The sequence below is a fragment of the Anolis sagrei genome, chromosome 3, assembly GCF_037176765.1.
Source record: "Anolis sagrei isolate rAnoSag1 chromosome 3, rAnoSag1.mat, whole genome shotgun sequence".
NCBI classification, from domain to species: Eukaryota; Metazoa; Chordata; class Lepidosauria; order Squamata; family Dactyloidae; genus Anolis; species Anolis sagrei.
Window position 1 is genome coordinate 31,347,782 of NC_090023.1, and position 25,856 is coordinate 31,373,637.

Genomic DNA, 25,856 nt, shown 5'->3' on the forward strand with positions numbered 1-25,856 from the left:
AAACATATGAAGTTGTACTGCCTCGAAAATCGGTGATTGAAACACAATTTCTGGAGAGTAAAGCCGACAGGAGAAGTCCCTTCTGGGGTTCCTTGCACACAGCTGAACAAAATCCCGAAATTTCTGCTTCGAACTGGAATATGTGGCAGTGTGGACTCAGGTAACCCAGTTCAACACAGATATTGTGGGATTTTCTGCCTTGATATTCTCGGTTATATGGCCGTGTGGATAGGCCCTGGGCAGCCTTGGGTTCTCAGTCTGAACTGGATTGGGATTGTAACCCTCCTGTGTGTTGGTATATTCACATAATACAAAAGGCCTCCATTTTCACAGGAAGCCTGGCTTCAGAGCTGGCAGTCCAACAACTCACTTTTTTCTCTCTATAGAAGGCGATTCGGAATACAGTTTGGAGAACAACGTCGCCATGGTTTAAAAGCAGCATTTGCCTTTCTTTGAGTCATATTAAATCCCACCCCCGAATTTAGACATTCCTGACCTTTTGGGTGTTCTTCACATCCTAAACTTGAAATTAAGCCCCAGTTGTTTCCACCTAGCTTCCAAAACAAAACAAATTAAAACTACCGCACTCTTAAACGCTCCTGTATTTTAGTGGGACGTGGAAAGGAAATGCTGTGGTTGTTTTTATTATGCGACGTCTAAAGTCGGCTTGTTTAGAATGGTTTGAGTGCTTCTAGCCAAGCTTCTAATCTCCCACTCAGCCCTAGAAAGCTGCTGCCTGACCTTAAGCAAGTCACACTTTCTCCGCCTCACAAAAAAGGCAATGGTAGACCTCCTCCAAACAAATAAGTCAATCGCCAAATACTGGAGTGGATCAAATGCATTAGTTAATGGAGCCAAAGTGCTCTAGAGGTCTCAGTGTTGGATTAGAACTCCAGAAGGCCTTGGTTTGAATCTCCACTGAGACATGGAAACCTTTTGGGGAAAATACATTGGTCGCCATAAACTGGAAGGAACTGAAGCCATTACTCCTTGGGGGGGGGGGGGGACTTAATCAAAGGGCGCATCTGTCTTCTTCTGGTCTAGACCAGTGATTCTCAACCTGTGGGTCCCCAGATGTTTTGGCCTTCAATTCCCAGGAATCCTAACAACTGGTAAACTGGCTGGGATTTCTGGGAGTTGTAGGCCAAAACACCTGGGGACCCATAGGTTGAGAACCACTGGTCTAGGGGGTAAACTCATATTTGGGGGCTGACGGACAGGAGCATACTGATATTAATGTCTGAGAGGTATCCTGGAGAACCGCAGAGTATCAACAGAGATCACATTTGTCCTTTTGTTTGTTTATTGTGTTTGTTTGTGTGGGTCACCATTAGTGGTGGAGGGTCCTCCTATGGAGGCGTTTAAGCAGAGGCTGGATGGCCATCTGTTCAGGGTGCTTTGAATGCGATTTTCCTGTTTCTTGGCAGGGGGTTGGACTAGATGGCCCACGAGGTCTCTTCCAACTCTAAGATTCTAGTATCATTTTTGCATCAGCTTATTTATTTATCATGTCAGGAGCAAACCAAACAGTTGTATTGCATTTTTAATAAACAAACAAACAAAACAAACACAAAGTTTGCAAGCTTGGTAGTTGATTAAATGTCCTTTGACCAGTAGCTGGCCACTTGGAGTGCTTCTGGTGTTGCTGCAAGAAGGTCCTCCATTGTGCATGTAGCAGGGCTCAGGTTGCATTGCAGCAGGTGCTCTGTAGTTTGCTCTTCTCCACACTCGCCTGTCGTGGATTCCACTTTGTAGCCCCATTTCTTATGGTTGGCTCTGCATCAGCCGTAAAAGGGGGAAAATGTGTAGAGAACCATAGAATCCTAGAGTTGAAAAGGGAACCCTCACCGACCCTGCCTCTGCCAGGCAGGAAGACAAAATTCGTTCCCTCCCAATTGACAGTCATCCAGCCATAGATAGATGTCCATAGAGATGATCAAATGAAAGAGATGATAGATATAGATCATAGTATCCAAGAGTGAAAAGGGAACCCCAAAGGCTATCTAGTCTGACCCTGCTTCTGTCAGGTAGGTAAACACAATTTGATCCCTCCCAACAGATGGCCATCCAGCCATAGACACAGATGATCTAGAGAAAGAGATGATAGATAATAGAATCATAGGGTGGAAAAGAACTCCAAAGGCCATCTAGCCTATCAGGAAGGAATACAGAATGATGATGATGATGATGACGATAATATTGTAAACCGTCTTAAGACACCATGTGTCTTCTGGAAGTACATACGAAGAGAGAGAGGATCCAGGGGAGCCTTCCCTGGGGGAAAGCCACCCTCCCTCCTTCCTTCCCTCCCGGCTCCACAATGTTATCGCGGCGCCTTCCGGGTCACGCCTTTGGGCAAACACTGCCTTCAGGGCTTTTTCTCCAAGAAGCAAGAAAAAACGGGGGCAGGAGGGTCCCTCCTGTTCTCTTTGCAGGGACTCGGGATCCCCTCAGGCCTCCTCTTCCCCCGCCAGGTCCGGTAGGAAGAAAAGGCGAAGGAAGAAAGAAAAGAACGACCAAGGTGCCACCTTGGCTGTAGGATCAACGCAGTTTGAGTCATTAGGATCCATGGTCTGGAATACCGGGAGTTGTAGTTTGGTGAGACGCGGGCACTCCTTGGCAGAGAAGGCTCAAGATCCTGTAAAACTACAGATGCAAGTGGGTTTTTTTCCCTGTCAGGAGCGACTTGAGAAACTGCAAGGTGCTTCTGCTGTAAGAGAATTGGCCGTCTGCAAGGATGTTGCCCAGGGGACGCCCTGATGTTGTAAAACATCCTTGTGGGAGGCTGTTTTACCATCCTTGTGGGAGGCTTCTCTGATGTCCCGGCATGGGAAGCTGGAGCTGACAGAGGGAGCTCATCCGTGCTCTCCCCTGATTCGAACCTCAGTCCTGCCTGCACAAAGGTTTAGCCCATTGCGCCAAGGGGGCTCGTGATTCCATACTATTGGCACGTAAAATGATATTAAGATGGAATATTGGGATTGGTAGTTTGGAGAAGGATTTACAACTCCCAAAATAATTCTGAGTGCCTGCAGTTTAGTAACTGATCCTAACGATCAGTTTAATAAGTGATCTAAGGCCCCTTCCACACACAGCCAGAATATGAAGTCGGATATTCCACAATGTCTGTTTTGAACTGGGTTAGCTGAGTCCACACTGCCATATAAACCAGTTCAATGTGGATTTTATACAGCTGTATGGAACGGGCCTAAGGCAGACCCTCCCTTCCTTGGAAATACTTCAGTGCTGCCTATATAGCTTGACAGGCTTCAAATTATATAGTTCCATAGGAAAGAGCCATTATGGTTAAGGTAGTATCAACTGCTATTCCTCCTGTTTGTGTGTGTGTGTGTGGGGGGGGGGGGGTCTATAGAAGATGGAGTGACTGAGGAAATAATCTAAACCTTTTAAGTTTAAGTCTAATAATGTAATAATTTAATAGTAATGTAATAATTCAATAATAATTTTTAATAATTAAAACCTTTTTAAAAGTTTTGACTCTTCCCTGAAATTGTGCATTAACAGTTCTATTTTTAAAATACTCGCTTCAAAAAGTGACCTCTTTTAAATTCAATGGGCTTGTTGGTGGAGTGTGCTGGAAGCTCCTTCCTTGGAAGCTTTTAAACAGATGCTGGATGAGCATCTGCCAGGGATTCTTTGATTGTGTCTTTCCTGCAAGGCAGGGGGTTGTCCAGGCTGTTCTCTTCCAACTCTATTGTTCTATTCTATTCCATAAAGGAGCTCCAGGTGGCACAATGGGTTAAACCCTTGTGCCAGCAGGACTGAAGACGGACAGGTTCAAATCCAGGGAGAGCGTAGATGAGCTCCCTCTGTCAGCTCCAGCTCCCCATGCGGGGACATGAGAGAAGCCTCCCACAAGGATGGTAAAAACATCAAAACATCCAGGCGTCCCCTGGGCAACGTCCTTTCAGATGGCCAATTATCTCACACCAGAAGCGACTTGCAGTTTCTCAAGTCGCTCCTGACACGAAAAAAAATTCTATTACATTCCTGAATAGCCCTATACAGTATATTTTTATTCCCAACTAAAGTAAACCCAAAGGGAGGAGATTGAGGACATAATTTCATAAATATGACGCATCTAATCCTGATGGCTTCCTTCTCTCCTCAGATTTGTTGCATTGCATAAAGTAAGCTTTAAAGCGTCACTTGAGCATTCAGAGCAGGCATGGGCAAACTTGGGCCTTCCAGGCGTTTTGGACTTTAATTCCCACAGTTCCTAACAGCCTCAGGCCCCCTTCCTTTCCCCCTTCAGCCTCTTAAGTTTAAGCGGCAGAGGGGGGAAAGGAAAGGACCCGAGGCTGTTAGGAATTGTGGGAGCTGGAGTCCAAAATACCTGGAGGGCCCAAGTTTGCCAAAGCCTGAGTAAAGGGATGTTGCTTCAATTGAGTCTGTCCAGCGACAAGCAACCCCACCCCCCTTGTTGTTGTTGTTGTTGTTACTGCTGCTGCTGCTGCTGAGGACCTAGTTTTGTTGCTGCTTGCAAGCTGACTTCGATTTCCGGTGACCCCATGAGCTCCAAAATCCCCGATGATTCCCTGCGTGTTTAGGACTTAAAAACTCCGGAATTTATTTGTTTGTTTGTTTGTTTGTTTGTGGCATTTGTAGCCTGCCTTTCTCAGACTCAAGGCGGCTCACAGAAAGAGCTATTTTAGTGCCATACATTCATAAAAAATACAGTTATGAATGTATGGCACATAAAAAATGCCCTTCCAAAAGCTTGTTTTCAAAGCCAAGTTTTTACTCTTTTTCGGAAGGTCAGGAGGGAGGGTTCCTTGAAAAAATCTATCAACCTGAAATGCGGTCCTTCTTTTTCCCTGCTGCTGCTTTCACTTTCCCAAGCTTAATGCCTTCTCCAGGGAGGCCAAAATGTTGGATAATAAGGTGGGATGGAGGAAAAGCCTATTAAATGTCAAATTACGTTATGATTTTACAAATTTAGCACCAAAACATCATGTTTTACAACAAATTGACAGAAAAAGCAGTTCAGTATACGATAAGGTTATGTAGTAATTGCTGTATTTACCAATTTAGCACCAAAACATCACAATGTATTGAGACAGCTGTGGATCCGGGAGGGAGGCAGACTGCTTTGGATAATGCAAAATGCTAGAAGAGGGAAGGTTGGATAAGCCAGACTACTGTACATCCAAATTGAGTCATATTCAGTTGGGTCATCTCGGCTTCTGGGGAGAGTTCAGGCTTGATCTTTGTAGCATTCGTCTGACCTTTGGCTTAAAGTCTTGAAGGCTTTCATGGCCGGAATCACTGGGTTGTTGTAGGTTTCTCGGGCTGTATGGCCATGTTCTAGAAGCATTCTCGCCCGACGTTTCGCCTGCATCTATGGCAAGCATCCTCAGAGGTTGTGAAGTCATGAGGATGCCTGCCATCGATGCAGGCGAAACGTCAGGAGAGAATGCTTCTAGAATATGGCCATTCAGTCCGAGAAATCTACCGCAGTGGTTCTCAACCTGGGGTCCCCAGATGTTTTTGGCCTTCAACTCCCAGAAATCCTAACAGCTGGTAAACTGGCTGGGATTTCTGGGAGTTGTAGGCCAAAAACATCTGGGGACCCCAGGTTGAGAACCACTGACCTACAGCAACCCAGGTACCAGCTTCTCCAGCACCACATTTCAAAGGGAGTTGGTTCTCTTCCTGTCAGCTTTCTTTCCCTTTGTAGCTTTCACAAACGTGTAAAGAAATCGGAAATCCTTTGGCCCGGATCATTCTGACTTTGGTGTTCAATAATCCAACTTTACACTTGAGGACCTCGTCCAGATCCTTCATGGCTGCCTTGCCATGTCTTTGGCTCCTTCTGATTTATTGACTACTAGACATCTCCTGCCAGGCGTTGCTGTGGCCCAGTCTGTGTATATGTATTTTGTGTGTATATATGTGTAGGTATATATTTGTGTATATGTGTACATGTGTGGTTGCATATATATGTGTGTGGATGTGGGTTTGTGTTGTAATGTCATTTTTGTATTTTGGCTTTTTAAGTCTCTTCTGCTGTGTTTTGCATTGTTTTTATGAATGATCGTCACTCGTTGGCCTGATAGGTGTATTGAGTCCAAATTTGGTGTCAATTTGTCCAGTGGTTTTTGAGTTATGTTAATCCCACAAACGAACATGACATTTTCATTTATATAGAAAGACTAGCCGTCTTCTGTCACGCGTTGCTGTGGCCCAGTTTGGTGATCTGGAAAATAAAGTAAGGAGAAAGTGTTGGTTTCTAATATATGTAATTTCTTTATGCTTCTTGCTGTTTCTTTGTCAGTGTTGATGTGGAGATTGTCTGGTTTGCCTACTCTGGAATATGCAAACATATAATTGTCCGTCTTTAGGGGTCCCTTTCAAACCTAGGGTACTATATCTCTCTGTGTGTGAATCATATCTATCTATCTATATCTATGGCTAGATGACTCTTTGTCAGGAGGGATTTGATTACGTTTTCTTGCCCTGGTGGAGAAGGTTGGACTGGATGGCCTTAAGTATTTTCTGTTGGTCATGGGGGTTCTGTGTGGGAAGATTGCCCTAACTCTGTCGTTAGTGGGGTTCAGAAAGGTCTTTGATTTTAGGTGAACGATAAATCCCAGTAACTACAACTCCCAAATGTCAAGGTCTATTTCCCCCAAACTCCACCTGTGTTCATATTTGGGCATATGGAATATTTGTGCCAAGTTTGATCTAGACCCATCATTCATTGAGTCAGCAGTGCTCTCGGGATGTAGGTGAACTACAACTCTCAAACTCAAGGCCAATGCCCATCGAAACCTTCTAGTGTTTTCTGTTGGTCATGGGAGTCCTTATGCCACGTTTGGTTCAATTCCATCCTTGGTGGAGTTCAGAATGCTCTTTAATTGTAGATGAACTATAAATCCCAGGAATTACAACTCCCAAATGACAAAATCATATTTTTTTTGAGTGATGGTCACTCCTTGGGTTAGTGGATGTCTTGTGTCCAAATTTGATGTCAATTCGTCCAGTGGTTTTTGAGTTATGTTAATCCCCCAAACGAACATTACATTTTTTTATATATATATAGAAGAAGATGGGGCCCATTTTGGTTAACTGTTGAACAGAGGATCCCCATGGCGTAATGAGCTCCAGCTTCTGCGGGGACATGACAGAAGCTTCCCGACGCCCATCCCAATTCTCTCACGCCAGAAGCAACTTGTAGCTTCTCGAGTCCCTCTTCTCTCTCTCTCTCTCTCTCTCTCTCTCACACACACACACAAACACACACACAATGCCGCTGTAGATCTCAATCAAGAAAGAACAGGATAATAAGAATTACTATTAATTATTATTGTCGTTGTTATTCAACCACAACCCTGCTATTGCCTGAACTGCAAATAGAAAAGGTCTTTTGATAATAATGTGCTGTCTGTGTTTGCTGTTTTTCGTGGGCATCCTTTTTACAGCGATTTCCTTCTGTGTATATTTTAGTTCTATTTTAATCCAGGTACAATGTGGAGCTTTATTTCTATCTGTTTTATTTTTCTAAGCAGCCTTTAGTCGCTGAGTTAGGGGGAGAAAAGAGCGGGGTGGTGTGTATGGGAGCTCAGTACTAAATGGATCTACCCACCCTACTACTACTGTCCCATTATTTGTTATGGTGGCAATGTAGACGTACTTCCCCGGTTGAAAATAAATCCCAATGAAAGCAGTAAGACTTCCCTCTGGGGAGACATATAAAGAAACGCACTGTCGGAAAACGACTTTTCTAGAACCAAAGAATATAGAGAGGGAAACCGGCTCAGTCCCCTTGATTTGTTGTGCGCCTTCAAGTCCTTTCAAACCTATGGCGACTCTTATGGAGTTTTCTTGACAAGACATATTCATTTGGGGAATCTGAGCTGTTAGGTTAAAAAAAAACCTCAGTTGGGGCAATTCTAACAAAATATAGAGGACCAGAATAAACTCCATAACCACCAGAAACGTAGGTGTCGAGAAGGGATAGCCTTCTATTCTTTAGGTTGGCTTAAAATTGCAGAGTTATTAAAGTAATAAAGAAACATATTCTTGATAGAAAAGGTCTCGGAGCTAACTAGCTTACTAAATCTCATCTTCTAAAGAAGGTAAAAGGTAAAAAAAAAAGTCCATGCAGCTACATTTTGTCTAGAGGGAGGCAAAATGCGTCCTCACAAGGAGAAAGGAAAAGCAGAAGTATTCATTATTTATTTACTATATTTTTATACCACCCCGCTCAGCCCAGAGGCTACTGGGAGCTGTGTACAAATTGGCAACAATTAGATGCCTCAACAATTATAACAAGTAAAAACAATAAAGAGATTCTGTTAAAAACAATAGCATATGATATAAAAAGTAACATGGTGGAGGAAGTTAAAAGGAAGTTCCCTCACAGAAATTCCATTACAAGAGGAGACAATGGCCAGCAGTGAAGACAAAAGACAAAGCCCTTTTGGGAAACATGCACAGGGATGTGAGGGAAAGGAATCCCTGCGTGTACCCCCCTCTCTAGTCTAGCTACTCACTGAGGACTAGAAACTTGATGACAGAAAAACGTATGCAGTCCAAGGATGAAACCCAACAGCCTCCATCCCAGGCTGGGAGAAGGTGGTTTTCCAAGGCTACGCAGTCGATGTTCTGCGGCTTGGTTGGCCTCATAAACCAACCAAGCCGCAGAGCTGCCAGGCACCTCAAGGGAAAGCGAGTCCAACCCCCACCATGCAAGAAAACACAAGGAATCCCACGGCTTCCCATTCAATCTCTACTGGAAGGTCTTCAAAGAAGGAGAGAGAGGAAAAGCTGTTCTACTTTCGGATTGCAGTCGTAAAGTTTTCTTGCAATTTTGGATCCTTTGGTTGGTGGATTCAAATGATGGAAAAGAAGTCGAATTATCTCTTTGTCTGATACTTGGATTATAAAGCCAAAAGGAAGTACTTTTCTAAGTCTTTTTCCTCTCCTCTTTGGGCACAAAAGGGTAACACCAACTTTCCGAGAAACGAATCTGTTGGATCTATTGGAGCAATGTGCTTGTGCCTTGGCTCAAGACGCACGAAGTCTATTCGAGGTGGGGCTCGCCAAGAGGGTCGGAGCCGAAACCCCATCCCCTCGCTCAGTTTGTAGCTGGAGGTGGACTACAGTTTTTCTTTCGTGGGCGCTTTGGGCGCCTTCAACCTACGGGTATTGTCTGTGCGCAAATACACTTCACTTTCGGTGGAGATTCCCCTAACTCCTTCAAGCCACTCTGCCTATTGTTTAATACAGATATGGCAACAGGACTCAAAGTCATGGTAGTCTGGATCAGGGTGTAAAGGGATCTTATAGCACCTTTGGGACTGGGAGAAAGAAGTTGGCAGCGCACACTTACTTCCACCGGATTTTAAGTGGATTCTTTTCTCTCCTGCGGTTGTGCAGTTTGATCTAGTGTGGTTGCCACTTCATCACACTAGAGAAAAAATCCACTTGAAATCGGGTTTCTGCTTCCTGCAGAATTCTGGGGTTTGTAGTTTAGTGGGGCTGTTAAAGGCTCTTCCCTAAACTACAAACCCCAGAATTCTGCAGGAGACAGAAACCGGATTTTAAGTGGATTCATTACCTTGTCTAAGAACATATTAAATGTCGCCATTTTTTGTCGTGTCAGGAGCGTAGCTTCTGTTGTGAGTCGCCATAAGACAACAGGTGACGTTAAGGCTCTGAAGCGGTTTGAAGACGATCTAAAATGGAGATCCAGAAACAGACATTCCCAATTGCCTAGGCTCCTTTTCCAACCTCCCCACTGACTTCCAAGGTGCTACAAAACCCTTCTGCGTGCAGGTATGGCGACAGAAGACTGCAGGGACATTTTCTGGTTCTACTTTCTTCTGATGCGGTGGTTTCCAAAGTCTGCAAACCAGTAAAGACCAGTACCCTGGGTTCGCGCCCAGGTCTACTCTAGAACGCCGTTGGCTCTCGGGAAAGAGGTGTAAGGTTGTCGCTTTCAGGCATTTCTACTTAGACTTTCCTTCCTAAATGTTACTAAAGGAGACAAGAAAGGGACAAGAAAACAAAGCGTGAGAAACTTGGATTCCTCGCATCGTGTCGAGCTCGAGAAGAGCAACTCCGGGGCCACGCTGTTGGTCTTCTTCCGCTTCAGTTCATTTCAGTGGGATTTGTGGAGAACTGTCTATGCTTGTAAGACTGGTTTAAGAGAGGAAAAATAGTAGTAGTAAGGAGGAAGAGGAAGATTGTGCGTAATATACTAGCTTCTGGCAGACAGACAGATAAATGTAAACTGGAGGAGTGGAATATACAGTATTAGTACTAGTACTAGTATTAATAATCAGGGCTGTAAGGGGGGGGTAAGTATGCAACCCCCCCCCCCCCCCAATTTTTCAGGTTAAAATAAACTCATGAATTTTAACTGGTTAACCAAATCCCCATGTTTATGAGAAGCAAAAATTCAAGAAGTCCTTCCAGAACTGCAAGCACTATCTCAAGCAAATTTTGACAATTTATTCACACTGCCATTACTTGCAGCAATAACCCATAGAATCATAGAATCATAGAATCAAAGAGTTGGAAGAGACCTCATGGGCCATCCAGTCCAACCCCCTGCCAAGAAGCAGGAATATTGCATTCAAATCACTCCTGACAAATGGCCATCCAGCCTCTGCTTAAAAGCTTCCAAAGAAGGAGCCTCCACCACACTCCATATAGTGGAAGCAACCATAACACACATAAGAAGCACAATGGGGCAAGAAAGACTGACTGGACTTGCATTCTTGAGTGTCCACCAAAGTTTATCAAAGGAGCCTGATTTCAAGCGCTTCCAACAGAAGTTGTGGTATTCTTTTCTAACTATACATTACCAATTGACAGTCATTTTCAGTTATTTTAAGGCGTGAATGCATTAGGATTTTCGGAGACCAAGGCTTGAATCCCTATCCCCGCTCTGCCCTGCCCTTTGGCATGTCACACACTCTCAGCCTCACGGAAAGGGAAAGGAAAGCCTCCTCTGAACACACCTTGCAAAGAACATTCCACGGTTTGCCAAAAGTCGGAAACGAGGTTGTTGTGTATTTTTCGAACTGTATGGACGTGTTTCAGAAGCATTGTCTCCTGACACTTCGCCTGCATCTATGGCAGGCATCCTCAGAGGTTGCCTACCATAGATGCAGGCGAAACTCAGGAGATAATGCTTCTGGAACATGTCCATACAGCACCGAAACCACACAACAACTCAGTGATTCTGGCCATGAAAGCCTTCGACAATACAGTCGGAAAATATTTTGGAGCATATTACAATACACGAGCAATCAGTCAAAATGTATAAAGGGTAAAATAAAGAAAGAGATCGTGATTTCAAAATAAGAGCATATATATAAGATCAGGGTTTCTTGCTCAACTACCTGTGCGCCATGAAGGCTCAATCCCAGGCGTGGGCAAATTTGGACCCTCCGGGTGTTTTGGACTTCCACTCCCACCATTCCTAACAGCCTCAGGCCCTCTCCTTTCCCCCCTCAGTTGCTTAAGCAGCTTGGGGGGGAGGGGGGGAGGGCTTGAAGTTGTTAGGAATGGTGCAAGTTGAAGTCCAAAACACCCGGAGGGCCCAAGTTTGCCCACGCCTGCTCTACCCTGATAAATACCCGAAACTGAATATAAACCGGACATTTTCTCTGGTCTTGTCTTCCTTCTGGGATAACTCCTACCTAGTAGAAATATATCGACTGCTTAGCCTCCAGGACCCGTTGGCTTTCTCTTTTCTACAAGCAAACACCTTTTATTTAAACAGGCATTTGGAAATTAATGGAGCGTGCAAAAGAGCTTTGGAAGGGATTCGTTTTTATCTTTATGGCGCCTTTGAAATGATTCTATACTGTTTTGGCACGATAGGTAACTCGATTGTTTTGAAACTTTTGCGCCACCGGGTTTTTGGCTGTCCCTTCTTTAGGAGAGAAGGAGGATTTGGGTCTTTAATTGGCAAGGCATTTTCCCTCCAGTACTCAAATGTCCAGCGTTGTAGAGATTTCACAGTTAAAGTTTTTCTATTTCCTGGGTTTGCACTTCCTGGATTCCTCCGTCTACTCCAGGCATGGGCAAACTTTGGCCCTCCAGGTGTTTTGAACTTCAACTCCCACAATTCCTAACAGCCTATTAGGAATGGTGGGAGTTGTAGTTCTACTCCTTTCTGTCTCTGTATAAACTCTCTTTATTTTTCTTCTAGCATTTTAAATTACTGTAATGCTAGAAGAAAAATTTCATTTGGCAACATAATTGTCTCATTTTGCTCTCAGTTTACCTCCTTGTTGCTAAGCCAGGGTGGAAAATGTTGCACACACACACATATTAGACAAACCAATATTATGTCATTTGGCTTGCAATAGAATGACATTTCATGCTTGGGAGCATTTAATGGCTGTTTGGCCTACATCCATATCTAGACAATATTTTCATAATTGACAAGATCCTTAATCTGAAATACCAAGAACAGATTAATGGAAAGGTAATTTTTGTTGGAAATAGCAACCTTCTTCAAGCCTCCACTAGTAATTTGTTTGTATACGATTCTCTTGGCTTACTGTATTGTATAGGTATGTTTTGGTATGCAGCTTTGCCTTTACTCTATGTTTCTTGAGGTTGTGGGAGGGGCTGCAGACCACATAGAATCATAGAGTTGGAAGAGACCTTGTGGGCCATCCATTCCAACCCCCTACCAACTGTTGAGTTTCATCCCTGACTGCACAAGTCTCCAGCTCACAATGAGTAGTTAACCTAGATAGATTAGACTGAGGGATTCCTCCCCAATTTCCTCTAGCAAACTCACTTTAAGAAGGGGTTAAGAAGGGGTTGTCTTACTCATCCTTGCATGCGACTATCTCCTCTCCCTTTGAATACTTAGGAATGTGATCTCTTCAGGGAAAAGTAATTTCCTCTTTAAAAGGTATTTTTATTGCCCTGGGCTGGCCATGCAGGGCCTGTCTCCATTTTCTGGTCTCTTCTTCCTTTGTCTTCTCTAGAATGAGGAGGCATCTTGCCATTGTCCAGGCAAGATGTAGTAGACATAGCAACTTTTATTATTTTTCCTTTTTCTTAGAAGATAGCTCAGTGAAGCTAGTTAGCTCCAAGAACCTTTCCTATCTAGAACGGATTTCTTTTATGTTTAATAAACATATTATTTTTGATCCTATGAAGTTGTGGATCTGCAGTCCTGTTCCATCCTGTTGAATGGAAGCCAATCCTTATTTATGTAGTTATTTACCATATTTATATACCACCTCTCTCAACCTGAAGGTGACTTGAGGCAGTTTACAGTCCTTGCTCACTACATGTACATTTCTGCTGCTTATGAACTGTGCATCTAGCATTCTGCTATATTTTTGTGGAATCACCCCCAGAGAGGGTTATCTTGAGCCTAACATCTCCTGATTCCCAACAATGCAGACCACACAGAATTATAGAATCATAGAGTTGGAAGAGATCTTGTGGGCCATCCAGTCCAACCCCCTGCCAACAAGCAGGAAAATTGAATTCAAAGCACCCCTGACAGACGGCCATCCACTCTGTTTAAAAGCCTCCAAAGAAGGAGCCTCCACCACATGATCAAATCTGGGACTGCTGAGAGCTCAGACTCCATTATGGAGAACACAGAGACACCATGAGACTTTGGGCTTTTAAGAGCAAATTAATGTTGCTGTTGATTATAAGAAAGATTCCCTATGTTATTTGCACAGAAAAACTACTTCATATCCTATGTTATGTACCTGTATCTACCCTGAGTCCCCTCAATGAGATAGGGCGGATAATAAACAAAGTCTATTATTATTATTATTACGGTATGCTGAATACATGAAGGTTGTGAGTAAACCAAATATGTTACTTTTAACAAGGTCTAATATATTTTTGACTCTTGAGAGCATGATATGGAAACAAGATGTTTTTTAGGAGAGTAGGTGTTTTGGGGCACTGAAAAGAACACTTCCAAAGAACTGTTATATATATTTTGTGCATTGGCATAATCTCTGTTCCTAACAGATCAGAGACAATTAGGTTATCAGTCTAACAGCTGAAAAGCCAAATTGCCTTGCATAAGTACATGTGGTTATACACCACCAAAGAAAAGATTTTACTCAAAGGAGTTTTTGCGTCTTCTCTGGAAGGTCATACTTTAATGAAAGGTTGTGATTTTCAAATGATTATGAATGTCATTTTTTGGCATTCCATGCAGTCATGCCGGCCACATGACCTTGGAGGTGTTTACGGACAATGCTGGCTCTTCGGCTTAGAAATGGAGATGAGCACCACACCCCAGAGTCAGACATGACTGGACTTAATGTCAGGGGACTACCTTTACCTTAATCATTTATGGAGGTTATGGAGATTCTGGTTTTCCAAAAAGATATGATCTCTAAGAGGTCACACCTTTCAAAAAATTTTACACATTCATTATTATTTCCATTCCAATTCTAACTGGCAAAACTGAAATTTTGCAGAGCAAGGCAAGATTGATACTGATCATTGTTCTGTTTAGTTCTGACCACAGTTAACATTGGCCTCATTGAGAGTTTGGAGATAAACATGAAAACAAAAATGCAAATAGTAGAGACCAGCCAGTAACAATCTCTGAAAACAAAACTTAACACCTATTAAGGATGGATTATGGGCAACCCTTAAGTGTATTCATCAAATCATTTTTCAACAGTGTATATGATTGGATATGCATATCATGATATTGTCTATCATGTTTGTCTCATTTAGTGTATCACACAAGATGGCTGTAGTGAGCATAATAAGAAATAAGACTATTTCATCCCGATGCACACATCAATAAATCATACTACATTTAATGAGATTTGTTTCCAGATAAGTATACATTAGTTTGTAGTTTATTTTATTTTTTAAATTATCCTGCCTTTCTCCTTGTCCAGGACCCAAATGCAGTTCTAAACAACCTTTATTTTCCATTTTAAGAATGACCTTTAAAGGACAAATTAAAGTTCACTGAGCAACCTCTGAGGATGCCTGCCATAGATGTGGGTGAAAAATCAGGAGATAATGCTTCTGGAACATGGCCATCCTGCCCAGAAAACTAACCTAATGATTCCAGCCATGAAAGCCCTCAACAACACATTGAAGAAGAGTTGTTGGATTAAGTTTTCCATAACTTCTTTACAGCTTGAAGTTTGGCTGTTGATAAGCATCAGACTTTTGGACTTAGGTCTAATGGGGTGAGGTAACAATAGTTAGTTGTGCATACATATTAACTCACCTGCCAATTATTTGATTTGAGGCTTCTAAGAATAACTAGATATTGTGCAAACATAAAATAAATACAAGTGCTGCAGGTATGCACATGTGAGAAAAGTGCATTGTGGGGGAAGCAGGGGCGGCTCAACCCATTACGTGAAGAAAGCATTTGCAGTATAGTTGATTTTGCCCAGGGTTGATCTCGAGGCAATCTTGGGGGAAAATAGACCTTGACATATGCGAGTTGTAGTTACTGGGATGTATAGTTCACCTAAAATCAAAGAGGACCGTTGAAAATTACCTAGGGCTGCCTCTGGGGGGAAGCGTCCAAAATATGAATGAAGTATTCAGAGAATACCCAAAAGGTTCCAAAAGTGCACATTTAACCATCATGCATGTAGATTATCTCAAAATTACTGCTGGCCTCTTGCTGTAGACATGCTCTAGTAAATAATACATTCCCTATCCAGCATGGAATCAAATTGTGTGAGGTTCAGTCACTAAATATTTTGAATGATCATTTGTTGTAGCACTGGCCCCATCTACACTGCCAATTAATGCATTGTGTAATTGTATTCAATGGTCAGTGAAGGTTCCTATAATTCTGTTCAATGCAGTCAAAGTGTATTATATGAGTCTATGTTGATCAAATAATGCAGTTTTAAACTGCATTATATGTCAGTGATGATGGGCCCTCAGCCAGCACATGCAGAACATGAAGGCGATTTGAAGGCCACCAGAAACAATAGTATATGGACACCTGGGAAGCAATTGCAAGAGAAAATCGCACAGCCACAGGTATAATAGAGCAATCCATTCTGCCAGAGGTACAGCATTGTTCCTATAACTTGATTCTGGAAACAAGAATATTACACTGTACATATTTAGGCTCTTTCGTATACACATGATCAGACTAAATCTGATAGGTAGGCAGGCAGGTTTGGGACCCGCCTACCTTCACGACCGCATTTCCTTCTACAAACCTGCACAACCCCTTTGATCTTCTGGGGAGGCCCTCCTGTCTTTATTGGGCTTGGCCTCATGTTAGCCACCCTGAGTACGTGAGGAGAGATGGTGGCAGAGTATAAATAAAGTTTATTATTATTATTATTATTATTATTATTATTATTATTAAGAATAATAATAATAATAAATCTGTGTTAGGAGAAAAATAGAATGCCTTGGATTGGAGGATGGTGCATTCTCCATCCTCAGAGACTGGATGGTCATCTTTCAATGGTGCTTTAGTTGTGTATGTCCCAGAGTTTGCCTAGAAGACCTTCGTGATCACTCTAAGATATTCTAAACAGAAAAGGTTCAAAGCACCAGGCTGCGCAAGGGAGAAAAACAAATGATGCCTTCTATAACCCACCCAGCTTAAGGTACAAAATGCCCAAAACCAGCCAAGCTACTGTGGCATAGGCAAGCACAAGCATAGGTCCCCTTGATTGTCAATAAAAATACAGAGGTAGATGTTGAGAGAATAATAATTTTCTGCCTTTCAGTGACATCTAAAACATGCTGCTCAGGTAAAAGGTAAAACCAACCTTGGTTCCAATAATCAACTCAAACTCACCTGGTAGCCATATACCAATACTTGCCATTCCTACTTCATATACCAGTATTTGATGCAAGAAGCAAGTAGTTATCACTGATACCATGCTATCACACATACCATGCTAGGTGGGCTGTTTTTAGAAAGATTCATAAAATAAGAATGCTTGTGTGTGTGTGTGTTTATAGCTGTACATGGTGTCTCTATACATGGAAATGCAGTGGAATAGTATTGCACATCCATTTGATTTGTTTATTCCAGCCATCAACCCTAGCAAAAGCTAGTGAAAAGAAATAGGAGATTCATAATGGACTTTACTGTTTTATTTATTTATTTACTGTATTTATATACCGTTTTTCTCACTCCTGGGGGGACTCAAAGCGGTTTACAACATACTCAGGGCAAAAATTCAATGCCAATATACAGTTCACCAGTGGTTCTCAACCTTCCCAATGCCATGACCCCTTAATGCAGTTCCTCATGTGTGACCTCCAACCATAATATTATTTCCATTGGTACTTCGTAACTGTAATTTTGCTACTGTTATGAATCGTAATGTAAATACCCAATATGCAGGATGTATTTTCATTCACTGGACCAAATTTGACACAAATAGCCAATATGCCCAAATTTGAAAACTGGTGGGGTTGGGGGGGAATTCATTTTGTCATTTGGGAGTTGTAGTTGCTGGGATTTATAGTTAACCTATAATCAAAGAGCATTCTGAACTCCACCAACAAAAGAATCGAGCCAAATTTGGCACAAAGAACTCCCAAGACCAAGAGAAAGTACTGGAAGGGTTTGTTGGGCATTGACCTTGAGTTTGGGAGTTGTAGTTCACCTGCATCCAGAGAGCACTGTGGACTCAAACAATGATACATCTGGACCAAACTTGGCATGAATACTCAATATGCCCAAATGTGAACACTGGTGGAGTTTGGGGAAAATAGACCTTGACATTTGGGAGTTGTAATTGCTGGGATTTATAGTTAACCTATAATCAAATAGCACTCTGAACCCAGCCCAAAATGGATCTGCACCAAACTTGGCACACTACTGACATGGCCAACATTAACTACTGGTGGGGTTATTGTTTATGTGATGCACTATATTTTATATTTGTTTTGTATATGCGGCATTGAATATTGCCAAACTGTAAGCTGCTCTGAGCCCCCTCAGGGTCAGAGAGAGGGATAGAAATATAGCAAGTAAGTAAGTAAATAAATAAACAAATCATTATGCATAAATATGATTATTAGTCCCAACATTTGCTGACATCATTAGTTCTCAACCTGTGGGTCCCCAGATATTTTGGCCTTCATCTCCCAGAAATCCTAACAGCTGGTAAACTGTCTGGGATTTCTGGGAGTTTACAGGCCAAAACACCTGGAGACCTATAGGTTGAGAACCACTGACTTACATGTTGAATCACCAAGCATTTATTGGTTTGGCCTACTTTACTTCTACTTCTATTAGTTAGTTGGTTTGGCCTGTTCAACATCTGTTTTAGCTAGATGTGTTCCACACTGGGCATGCGTTCTCAGTGGCAGAGTAGCAAAGCACAAGGGCAGATGTCTTCACTGTGTCTGGTTGTGATCCCCAGGTTGTGCCAGTCAGCTTTTGCATGATATTGTTTCTATCATCCATATTTAAGCAGTGCTACTTGTGGGTCAGAGCACGCTCCAAGGTAACTCCCAGGTATGTGGGTGTCCTGCAATACTCCAGTGGGATTTCTTCCCAGGAGGACTGGTGAGCTTCTAATATCTTATTCAAGGTGCTATTCCAGGCCTGGGTCAACTTGGGCCCTCCATGTATTTTGGACTCCAACTCCCATCATTCCTAGCAGCCTCAGGCCCTTTCCGCCCCCCCCCCCTCAGCTGCTTAAGCAGTTGAGGGGAAAAGGAAGGGGCCCGAGGCTGTTAGGAATGGTGGGGGTTGAAGTCCAAAACATCTGGAGGGTCCAAGTTGACCCATGCCTGAGTTGAATCAACTGCCTATCTATTCCTTGATGAGGAAGTGGTTGATTTCCAGCATGAGCCACCTCAGTCTGGTATACATCTGGTCAGATGGAACGTCCATGGAGGTGACCCTGTTGGGTTTCATCCCTGACTGCACAAGTCTCCAGCCCTCAATGAGTAGTTAGCCTAGATAGATTAGAGTGAGGGATTCCTTCCCTAAATGTATTGTTGAAGGCTTTCATGGACGGAATCATTGGGTTGTTGTAGGTTTTTTGGGATATATGGCCATGTTCTAGAAGCATTCTCTCCTGGCGTTTTGCCTGCATCTATGGCAGGCATCCTCAGAGACTGAGAGGTTAGTTGGAAACTAGGCAAGTGGGGTTTATATATATGTGGAATGTCCAGGATGGGAGAAAGAACTCTTGTCTGCTTGAGACAGGTGTAAATACTGCATCTGGCCACCTTGATTAGAATCCTAGAATCCTAAAATCCTAGAATCATAGAGTTGGAAGAGACCTCATGGGCCATCCAAGCCAACCCCCTGTCAAGAAGCAGGAAAATCGCATGTCAAGCACCCTGGCAGATTAAATTACATTAAATGACAGATTTGCATTGAATGGCCTTGCAGCTTCAAGGTTTGGCTGCTTACTGCCTGAGGGAGTCCTTTGTTGGGAGGTGATTAGTTGGCCCCGATTGTTTCTTACAAGACACACAGGTCCACTATTACCAAAGTAGAAAATGGGTTCCCTAAGACCAACAAGACACACAGGTCCACTATTACCAAAGTAGAACAATACCAAGCATATATTTCACAGCTTGTACAAGATAACAATAAACAAAAATCTACAATAAAAATATCTATGTTGTGTTCACAATACCTATTATAATCTTTTGAAGAAAAAATGGAGTCCTCTTGGAGTCCTCATGGACAACAAGTTAAACATGAGCCAACAATGTGATGTGGCGGCAAAAAAAGCCAATGGGATTTTGGCCTGCATCAATAGGAGCATAGTGTCTAGATCTAGGGAAGTAATGCTACCCCTCTATTCCGCTTTGGTTAGACCACACCTGGAATATTGTGTCCAATTCTGGGCACCACAATTCAAGAGAGATATTGACAAGCTGGAATGTGTCCAGAGGAGGGCGACTAAAATGATCAAGGGTCTGGAGAACAAGCCCTATGAGGAGCAGCTTAAGGAGCTGGGCATGTTTAGCCTGAAGAAGAGAAGGCTGAGAGGAGATATGATAGCCATGTATAAATATGTGAGAGGAAGCCACAGGGAGGAGGGAGCAAGCTTGTTTTCTGCTTCCCTGGAGACTAGGACCTGAAACAATGGCTTCAAACTACAAGAGAGGAGATTCCATCTGAACATGAGGAAGAACTTCCTGACTGTGAGAGCCATTCAGCGGTGGAACTCTCTGCCCCGGAGTGTGGTGGAGGCTTCTTCTTTGGAGGCTTTTAGACAGAGGCTGGATGGCCATCTGTCAGGGGTGATTTGAATGCAATATTCCTGCTTCTTGGCAGGGGATTGGACTGAATGGCCCATGAGGTCTCTCCCAACTCTATGATTCTATGATTCTATGATATCAATCAAGAACCTGTGTTTGCAAACTCTCTCCTACAAGGAAGATTTACTATCTGGCACTGTGAATGCAAGGAACCTATGCCTCATTATTGGTTGTATCTTGTAGAAGATCTCAATAAGGAAACAAAAGCTCTTCATTATTGATATCATTTTTTCTTCAAAAGACTATAATCAGTATTGTGAACACTACATATTTATGTTTATTGTAGATTTTTGTTTATTGTATCTTGTACAAGCTGTGATATATATTCTCAGTATTGTTCTACTTTGGTAATAGTGGACCTATGTGTCTTGTTGGTCTTAGGGAACCCATTTCTTTCCTGATGGTTTCTTGTCTGGCATTCCCCAGTTTTTGGGTGTTGTTCTTTATTTACTAGGCATCCTCAGAGGTTGTGAGGTCTCAGTGAAGTATCCATCTGATCAGATAGAAGGTCCTTGGAGGTGACCCCAACCCAGTCAGGTTCACATTAAATGGCCTTGCAGCTTCAAGGTCTGGCTGCTTACTGCCTGGGGGAGTCCTTTGTTGGGAGGTGATTAGCTGGCCCTGATTGTTTCTTATCTGGTATTCCCCAGTTTTTGAGTGTTGTTCTTTATTTACTAGGCATCCTCAGAGGTTGTGAGGTCTCAGTGAGGTATACATGATCTGGTCAGAAAGAAGGTCCTTGGAGGTGACCCCAACCCTGTCATGTTCACATTGAATGGCCTTGCAGTTTCAAGGTCTGGCTGCTTACTGCCTGAGGGAGTCCTTTGTTGGGAGGTGATTAGCTGGCCCTGGAATTCCCCAGTTTTTGAGTGTTGTTCTTTATTTACTAGTCATCCTCAGAGGTTGTGAGGTCTCCGTGAGGTATACATCTGGTCAGATAGAAGGACCCCAACCCAGGCTGGAAGAACAGCGGGGTCTCAATCCCATATAGGCAAACCCAGGTGTTCCCATTCCCTGCCTGCCTCACGCTCTCCTTTCCCCGCAGGAGGGGCCTTCCTGGCGGAGCCGGAGGAGAACAAGCGGACGCGGACGGCGTACACGCGGGCGCAGCTCCTGGAGCTGGAGAAGGAGTTCCTCTTCAACAAGTACATCTCCCGGCCGCGCCGCGTGGAGCTGGCCCTCCTCCTGAACTTGACCGAGCGGCACATCAAGATCTGGTTCCAGAACCGGAGGATGAAGTGGAAGAAGGAGGAGGACAAGAAGCGGGGCGCCGGCGGGGGGCTGCGGGGGGCTGCGGGGGGAGCCCCAGAAGCGGCGCCCGAGCAGGACTGCGCCGTCTCCTCCGGGGACCCCCTCCCGCCCCACAAGGAGGAGGAGGAGGAGGAAGGCCAGGCCAAGGGCGAGGAAAGAGGGGCCCCTGCCCTCTCCCCCAGGGCTCAGAAGCACCCCCAGGAAGCGCGGTGAACGCAGAGCCAATGGGACTCCGGGCAGGGATTCAAGGAGACTTCGGGGAGGGACACGCTGCTCAAGGGAAGAGGAGGGCTGGGGGCAACAAGGGGACTTGACTCCTTCCTGTACTTCTCGTACTTGGTTTTACACTCCCGCTGTGAAATAAGAGACATTTTTGGAGAGAAGCGCATTTGTTTCAAATATGTTGGATGGAAAGTGAGGCCGGATAGACACTGCCCTCTATCCCAGGATCTGGTCTCAGATTATCTGCTTTGAACTGTATTATATGAGCCTCCACTGCCATGTAATCTGGGATAAGAAGGTATTCAGAACCATTTGGGGAAAACCAGGAATCTTTTGGAAAGGCTTGACCTTAGGCCCCTCCACACAGCCCTATAACCCAAAATATCAAGGCAGAAAATCCCACATTATCTGCTTTGAAATGGAATATATGGCAGGGTGGACTGAGGTAACTCAAAGAATTATAGAATCATAGAGTTGGGGAGACCTCATGGGCTATCCAGTCCAACCCCTTGCCAAGAAGTAGGAAAATTGCATTCAAAGCACCCCGACAGAGTTCTGAATAACCCCAGATCTTATCACATTGTCTGCAGCCCCTCCCACAACATGGAGTTAAGGAAAACTGCATAACAATACACACATATATAATACAGTAAGCATTCCGAAATATATTCTTCTGTATAAATAAAAATGTATTGTTCATTTGTGGGATTAACATAACTGATGGGAGATGAAGAACTAGGGCATCTGGGCACCCACAATTCCCATTGAAGGCATAGCATAAGACAGAACCTCGATGGCAGGCAAAGAAAGGCCATGCACCTGGCTTGGTTCAGATCAAACATTGTCCTTATCTCCCTTCATATTATCCTGGGAACAGCCTAATGCTTATTTATCTTTGGGATGGGGACAAGAAAAGGCTTGAAAAATTGCCTTCATAACCATTTGGAGGTTGTTGGGGAAACTGAGCTGTTAGGCTCAAAAATAACCCTCAGTTGGGGCAATTCCACCAAAAATATAGCAGAGAAAACTCTATAAACAGTAGAAACACACGTGGTGAGCAAGGGAAGGCTTCTATTTCTTAGGATGGCTCAGGATTGCAGAGTCAGAACTTTAGGTTCAAAAATATTTATTGAAGTAAAAGAAATACATTCTTGATAGAAAAGGTCTTTACTAAATCTCATCTTCTAAAGAAGGAAAACGGTAAAAAATAAGTCAATGCAGCTACATTTTGCCTAGAGATAGGCAAAATGTGTCCTTACTGGAAGAAAGAAAAGCAGAAGTCCCTAAAATGATGGTGACTGAATGGTCAACCCAGGGCAGTTTAAACATAAGAGGAAGTTATCTCGAAGAAATTCCATTACTACATCATCAAAGGCGGGGAGGAGACAGTGGCTAGCAGTAAAGAGGAAAGGCAAAGCCCTTTTGGGAAACATGCATAGAAATATGTGGGAAGGAATCCCTCAGCTTAGCCCTGTCGCTAGTCTAGCTAATCATTGACAACTAGAAACTTGATGACACACAAACATGTGCGGTTGAGGGGTGAAACTCAACAGAGATCATAACCTTTTGGAAAAGCATGGCCTTTCAGAGAAGAGCCAAAAACCCATTTCAGTAGAATCTTCTCAATTGGAACACAACGAGATGTAATTATGCAAGGCAATTTGGCTTCAGTTGTTAGACTTATTTGCTGTTGCCTCTGATCTGTTAGGAAACAGAGATTTTGCCAGGGGACAAAATCCGCAGTATTTCAGCAGTGTTTTTCAGTTGCCCAAAATATATATCTACTCTCCCATAAAACAACTTGTTTTATATCATGTACTCAAGAGACTCAAGATGGCATCCTTGAAGTGACTGAACTGACCTTGAAGGAGCTGGAGGTGGTGATGGCCGACAGGGAGCTCTGGCGTGGGCTGGTCCGTGAGGTCATGAAGAGTCTGAGACGACTGAACGAATGAACAACAACAACTCAAGAGACAAAAATGAAGTAGACTTTGTTAAAAAATAACATATTTGGTTTACTCACAACGTCATTTGCCCAGCATACACAGGTTCAAAACTTATTTGTCCAGTTACAGATATGTTAAGATAATCTCTATGTGCAGATGGCACAGGCATCTTTCTTACAATCTACAGCAGGCAAGTGTTGGTCTGAGCAGTCCCAAACCCTAATGGGAGTCTGAGGTCTGAGCAGTCTCAGAGCTTGCTCATGGGGTCTGCAGCCCTTCCCACAACTTCTCAGGAAACATAGAGCAAGGAAAGAAAGCTGCATATCAAAACATACATACAGTAAGTAAGCAACAGGATTATACACAAACAAATCACTAAAGGAGGCTTGAAGAAGGTTGTAATTTCCAACAGTTCCTAAGGAGTAGGCAACTGGAGGAGCCAGGAGCAGCTTTTTGGACCAGGACCCTTGGAGGAGATGTGCATGACCACCAAAAATGCCAGACAACAAATTTAGAAAAAACAATAGAATTTGGGTGTGTTTAACCAGTTCATAGGGCAGTGTTTTTTTGTTGGTTTTTTTGCAGGGTAGGGTAGCATCAGTTTAGTTCACTTTAAGCCTTTAAGGTGAACTAGAGTAATTTATTTCTGTATTTCCGGGCCGTTTTTCCAAATGCACCTGAAGAATTGGGCCCTACTCCCTGGAAAACACCTGCTGACAATAAAGCTTGAAAGAGCTCACATGTCATCTTCCTTTCTTCTGAAAAGATGTATTGCTCCTCCTAGTGGCCTGGGGGTGGCAACTGATTTATAGAGACCAGATGTGTCCCCCAAAAAACCATGGGGGTGAGGAGAATATGTAATCCCAGGACTCCATGTTACAGCCCCTTTCTGAAATGAGCAGGACCTTTGACACCTATACAAACACTTCCCTCTCTGCCTGTTCCCACACATTCATTCTCAAAGAGATATTAGAACAAACCTATTTTGACACAAAATATGACATACAGAGGAACATTACCAATTCTCCATGTCAATTTGGTTGTAAACATTACCAAGAAAAGAGGAAGTAATGAGGAAATCAGGCTGCACCCAAAAGACTGATTTATCCTAGCATATTGTGTAGCCATCAGTTCTCTTCTTCAGATGCACTAATGGAAATGGAAGCTCAGCCATAGATCTATAGCAGACTTGGGCCAACTTGGTTCCTCCGGGTGTTTTGGATTTCAACTCCCACAATTCCTAGCAGCCTCAGGCCCTTTCTTTCCCCCCCCCCCCCCTCAGCAACTTAAGTGGTGCATTTGATTTAGGCCTTTAAAATTATAATTGTGGCACCAGTGAGCCATATTCCAGGATTCGTCTATTCAGTAATATCTTAACAACTGCAAAATAACATTTAAAAAAAACAAAAACAAAAAAAAAACAAATGACAGTTGCCATCTTTTCACTTATTGATTCTCCTTTTGCCTTGACAGTTTCCTGGTAGGAAAAAAGTTCAGTCGATGGGAGTGTTTGCATTACTATGCTCTTACCAGAAATGGCCTGGCGGATTGCTTTTTGAATGCTAATAGTACAGAATCTATTATAGTGACTGTCTGGAATATGCAGTTACCTCCTAGATCCATTTTTAATGTGGCCAATATTTTTCTGTTTGCTCCCAAATCAACATCAACATACTATTTGGACAGAAAAAAACACAACTCTTTGGGATTCCAATAACTTCTCTCATTTTATGCCATTCCTTTTCTGCTATTTTTGTTTCTTTTTCCCATTTAGGTGCAGGCAGCTCTTTTCCTAGCAGGCAAAGGGGTATACTGGTTTGAACATTGGACTGCTTTGGAGACCAGGGTTCAAATCCCTGTTCTGACATGAAATGTACCATGAATACATCATGGTCTCCCAGCCCCAGAGGAAGGCAATGTCAAAGAAACTTTGTGGTAGGGCTGCCATAGGTTGGAAGTGACTTGAAGGAACACAGCAGCAGCAACAAGCTATTTTCTTGTCTCTATGAGAAGCACACACCCCCATTCCCAATAAATGTTCCTGTCTATTGTTATCAGGAACTGTTTTTCGTTTTGGGTCAAAGTTTGAATGGGATAAGAATTCAAATAATATTTGCACATCTCTGACTCTAACAACCCAGTGAAGATACATTATGAACATGTTATCACTGTTTTCTAGTGTTTACAGTTTGATTGAAACTT

The 25,856-nt window shown here is 43.2% G+C and overlaps 1 protein-coding gene across 1 annotated transcript in view; it reads left to right on the forward strand.

Moving 5' to 3' along the window:
* Positions 1 to 21,795, forward strand: part of PDX1 (pancreatic and duodenal homeobox 1) — a 29,090-nt gene extending 7,295 nt beyond the window's left edge. Inside the window, exon 2 of the mRNA XM_060766940.2 lies at positions 21,281 to 21,795. Within this exon, the coding sequence (XP_060622923.2) occupies positions 21,281 to 21,699 (419 nt within the window). The 3' untranslated portion in view covers positions 21,700 to 21,795. The remainder of the gene's footprint in view (positions 1 to 21,280) is intronic.
* Positions 21,796 to 25,856: the final 4,061 nt, after the last annotated feature.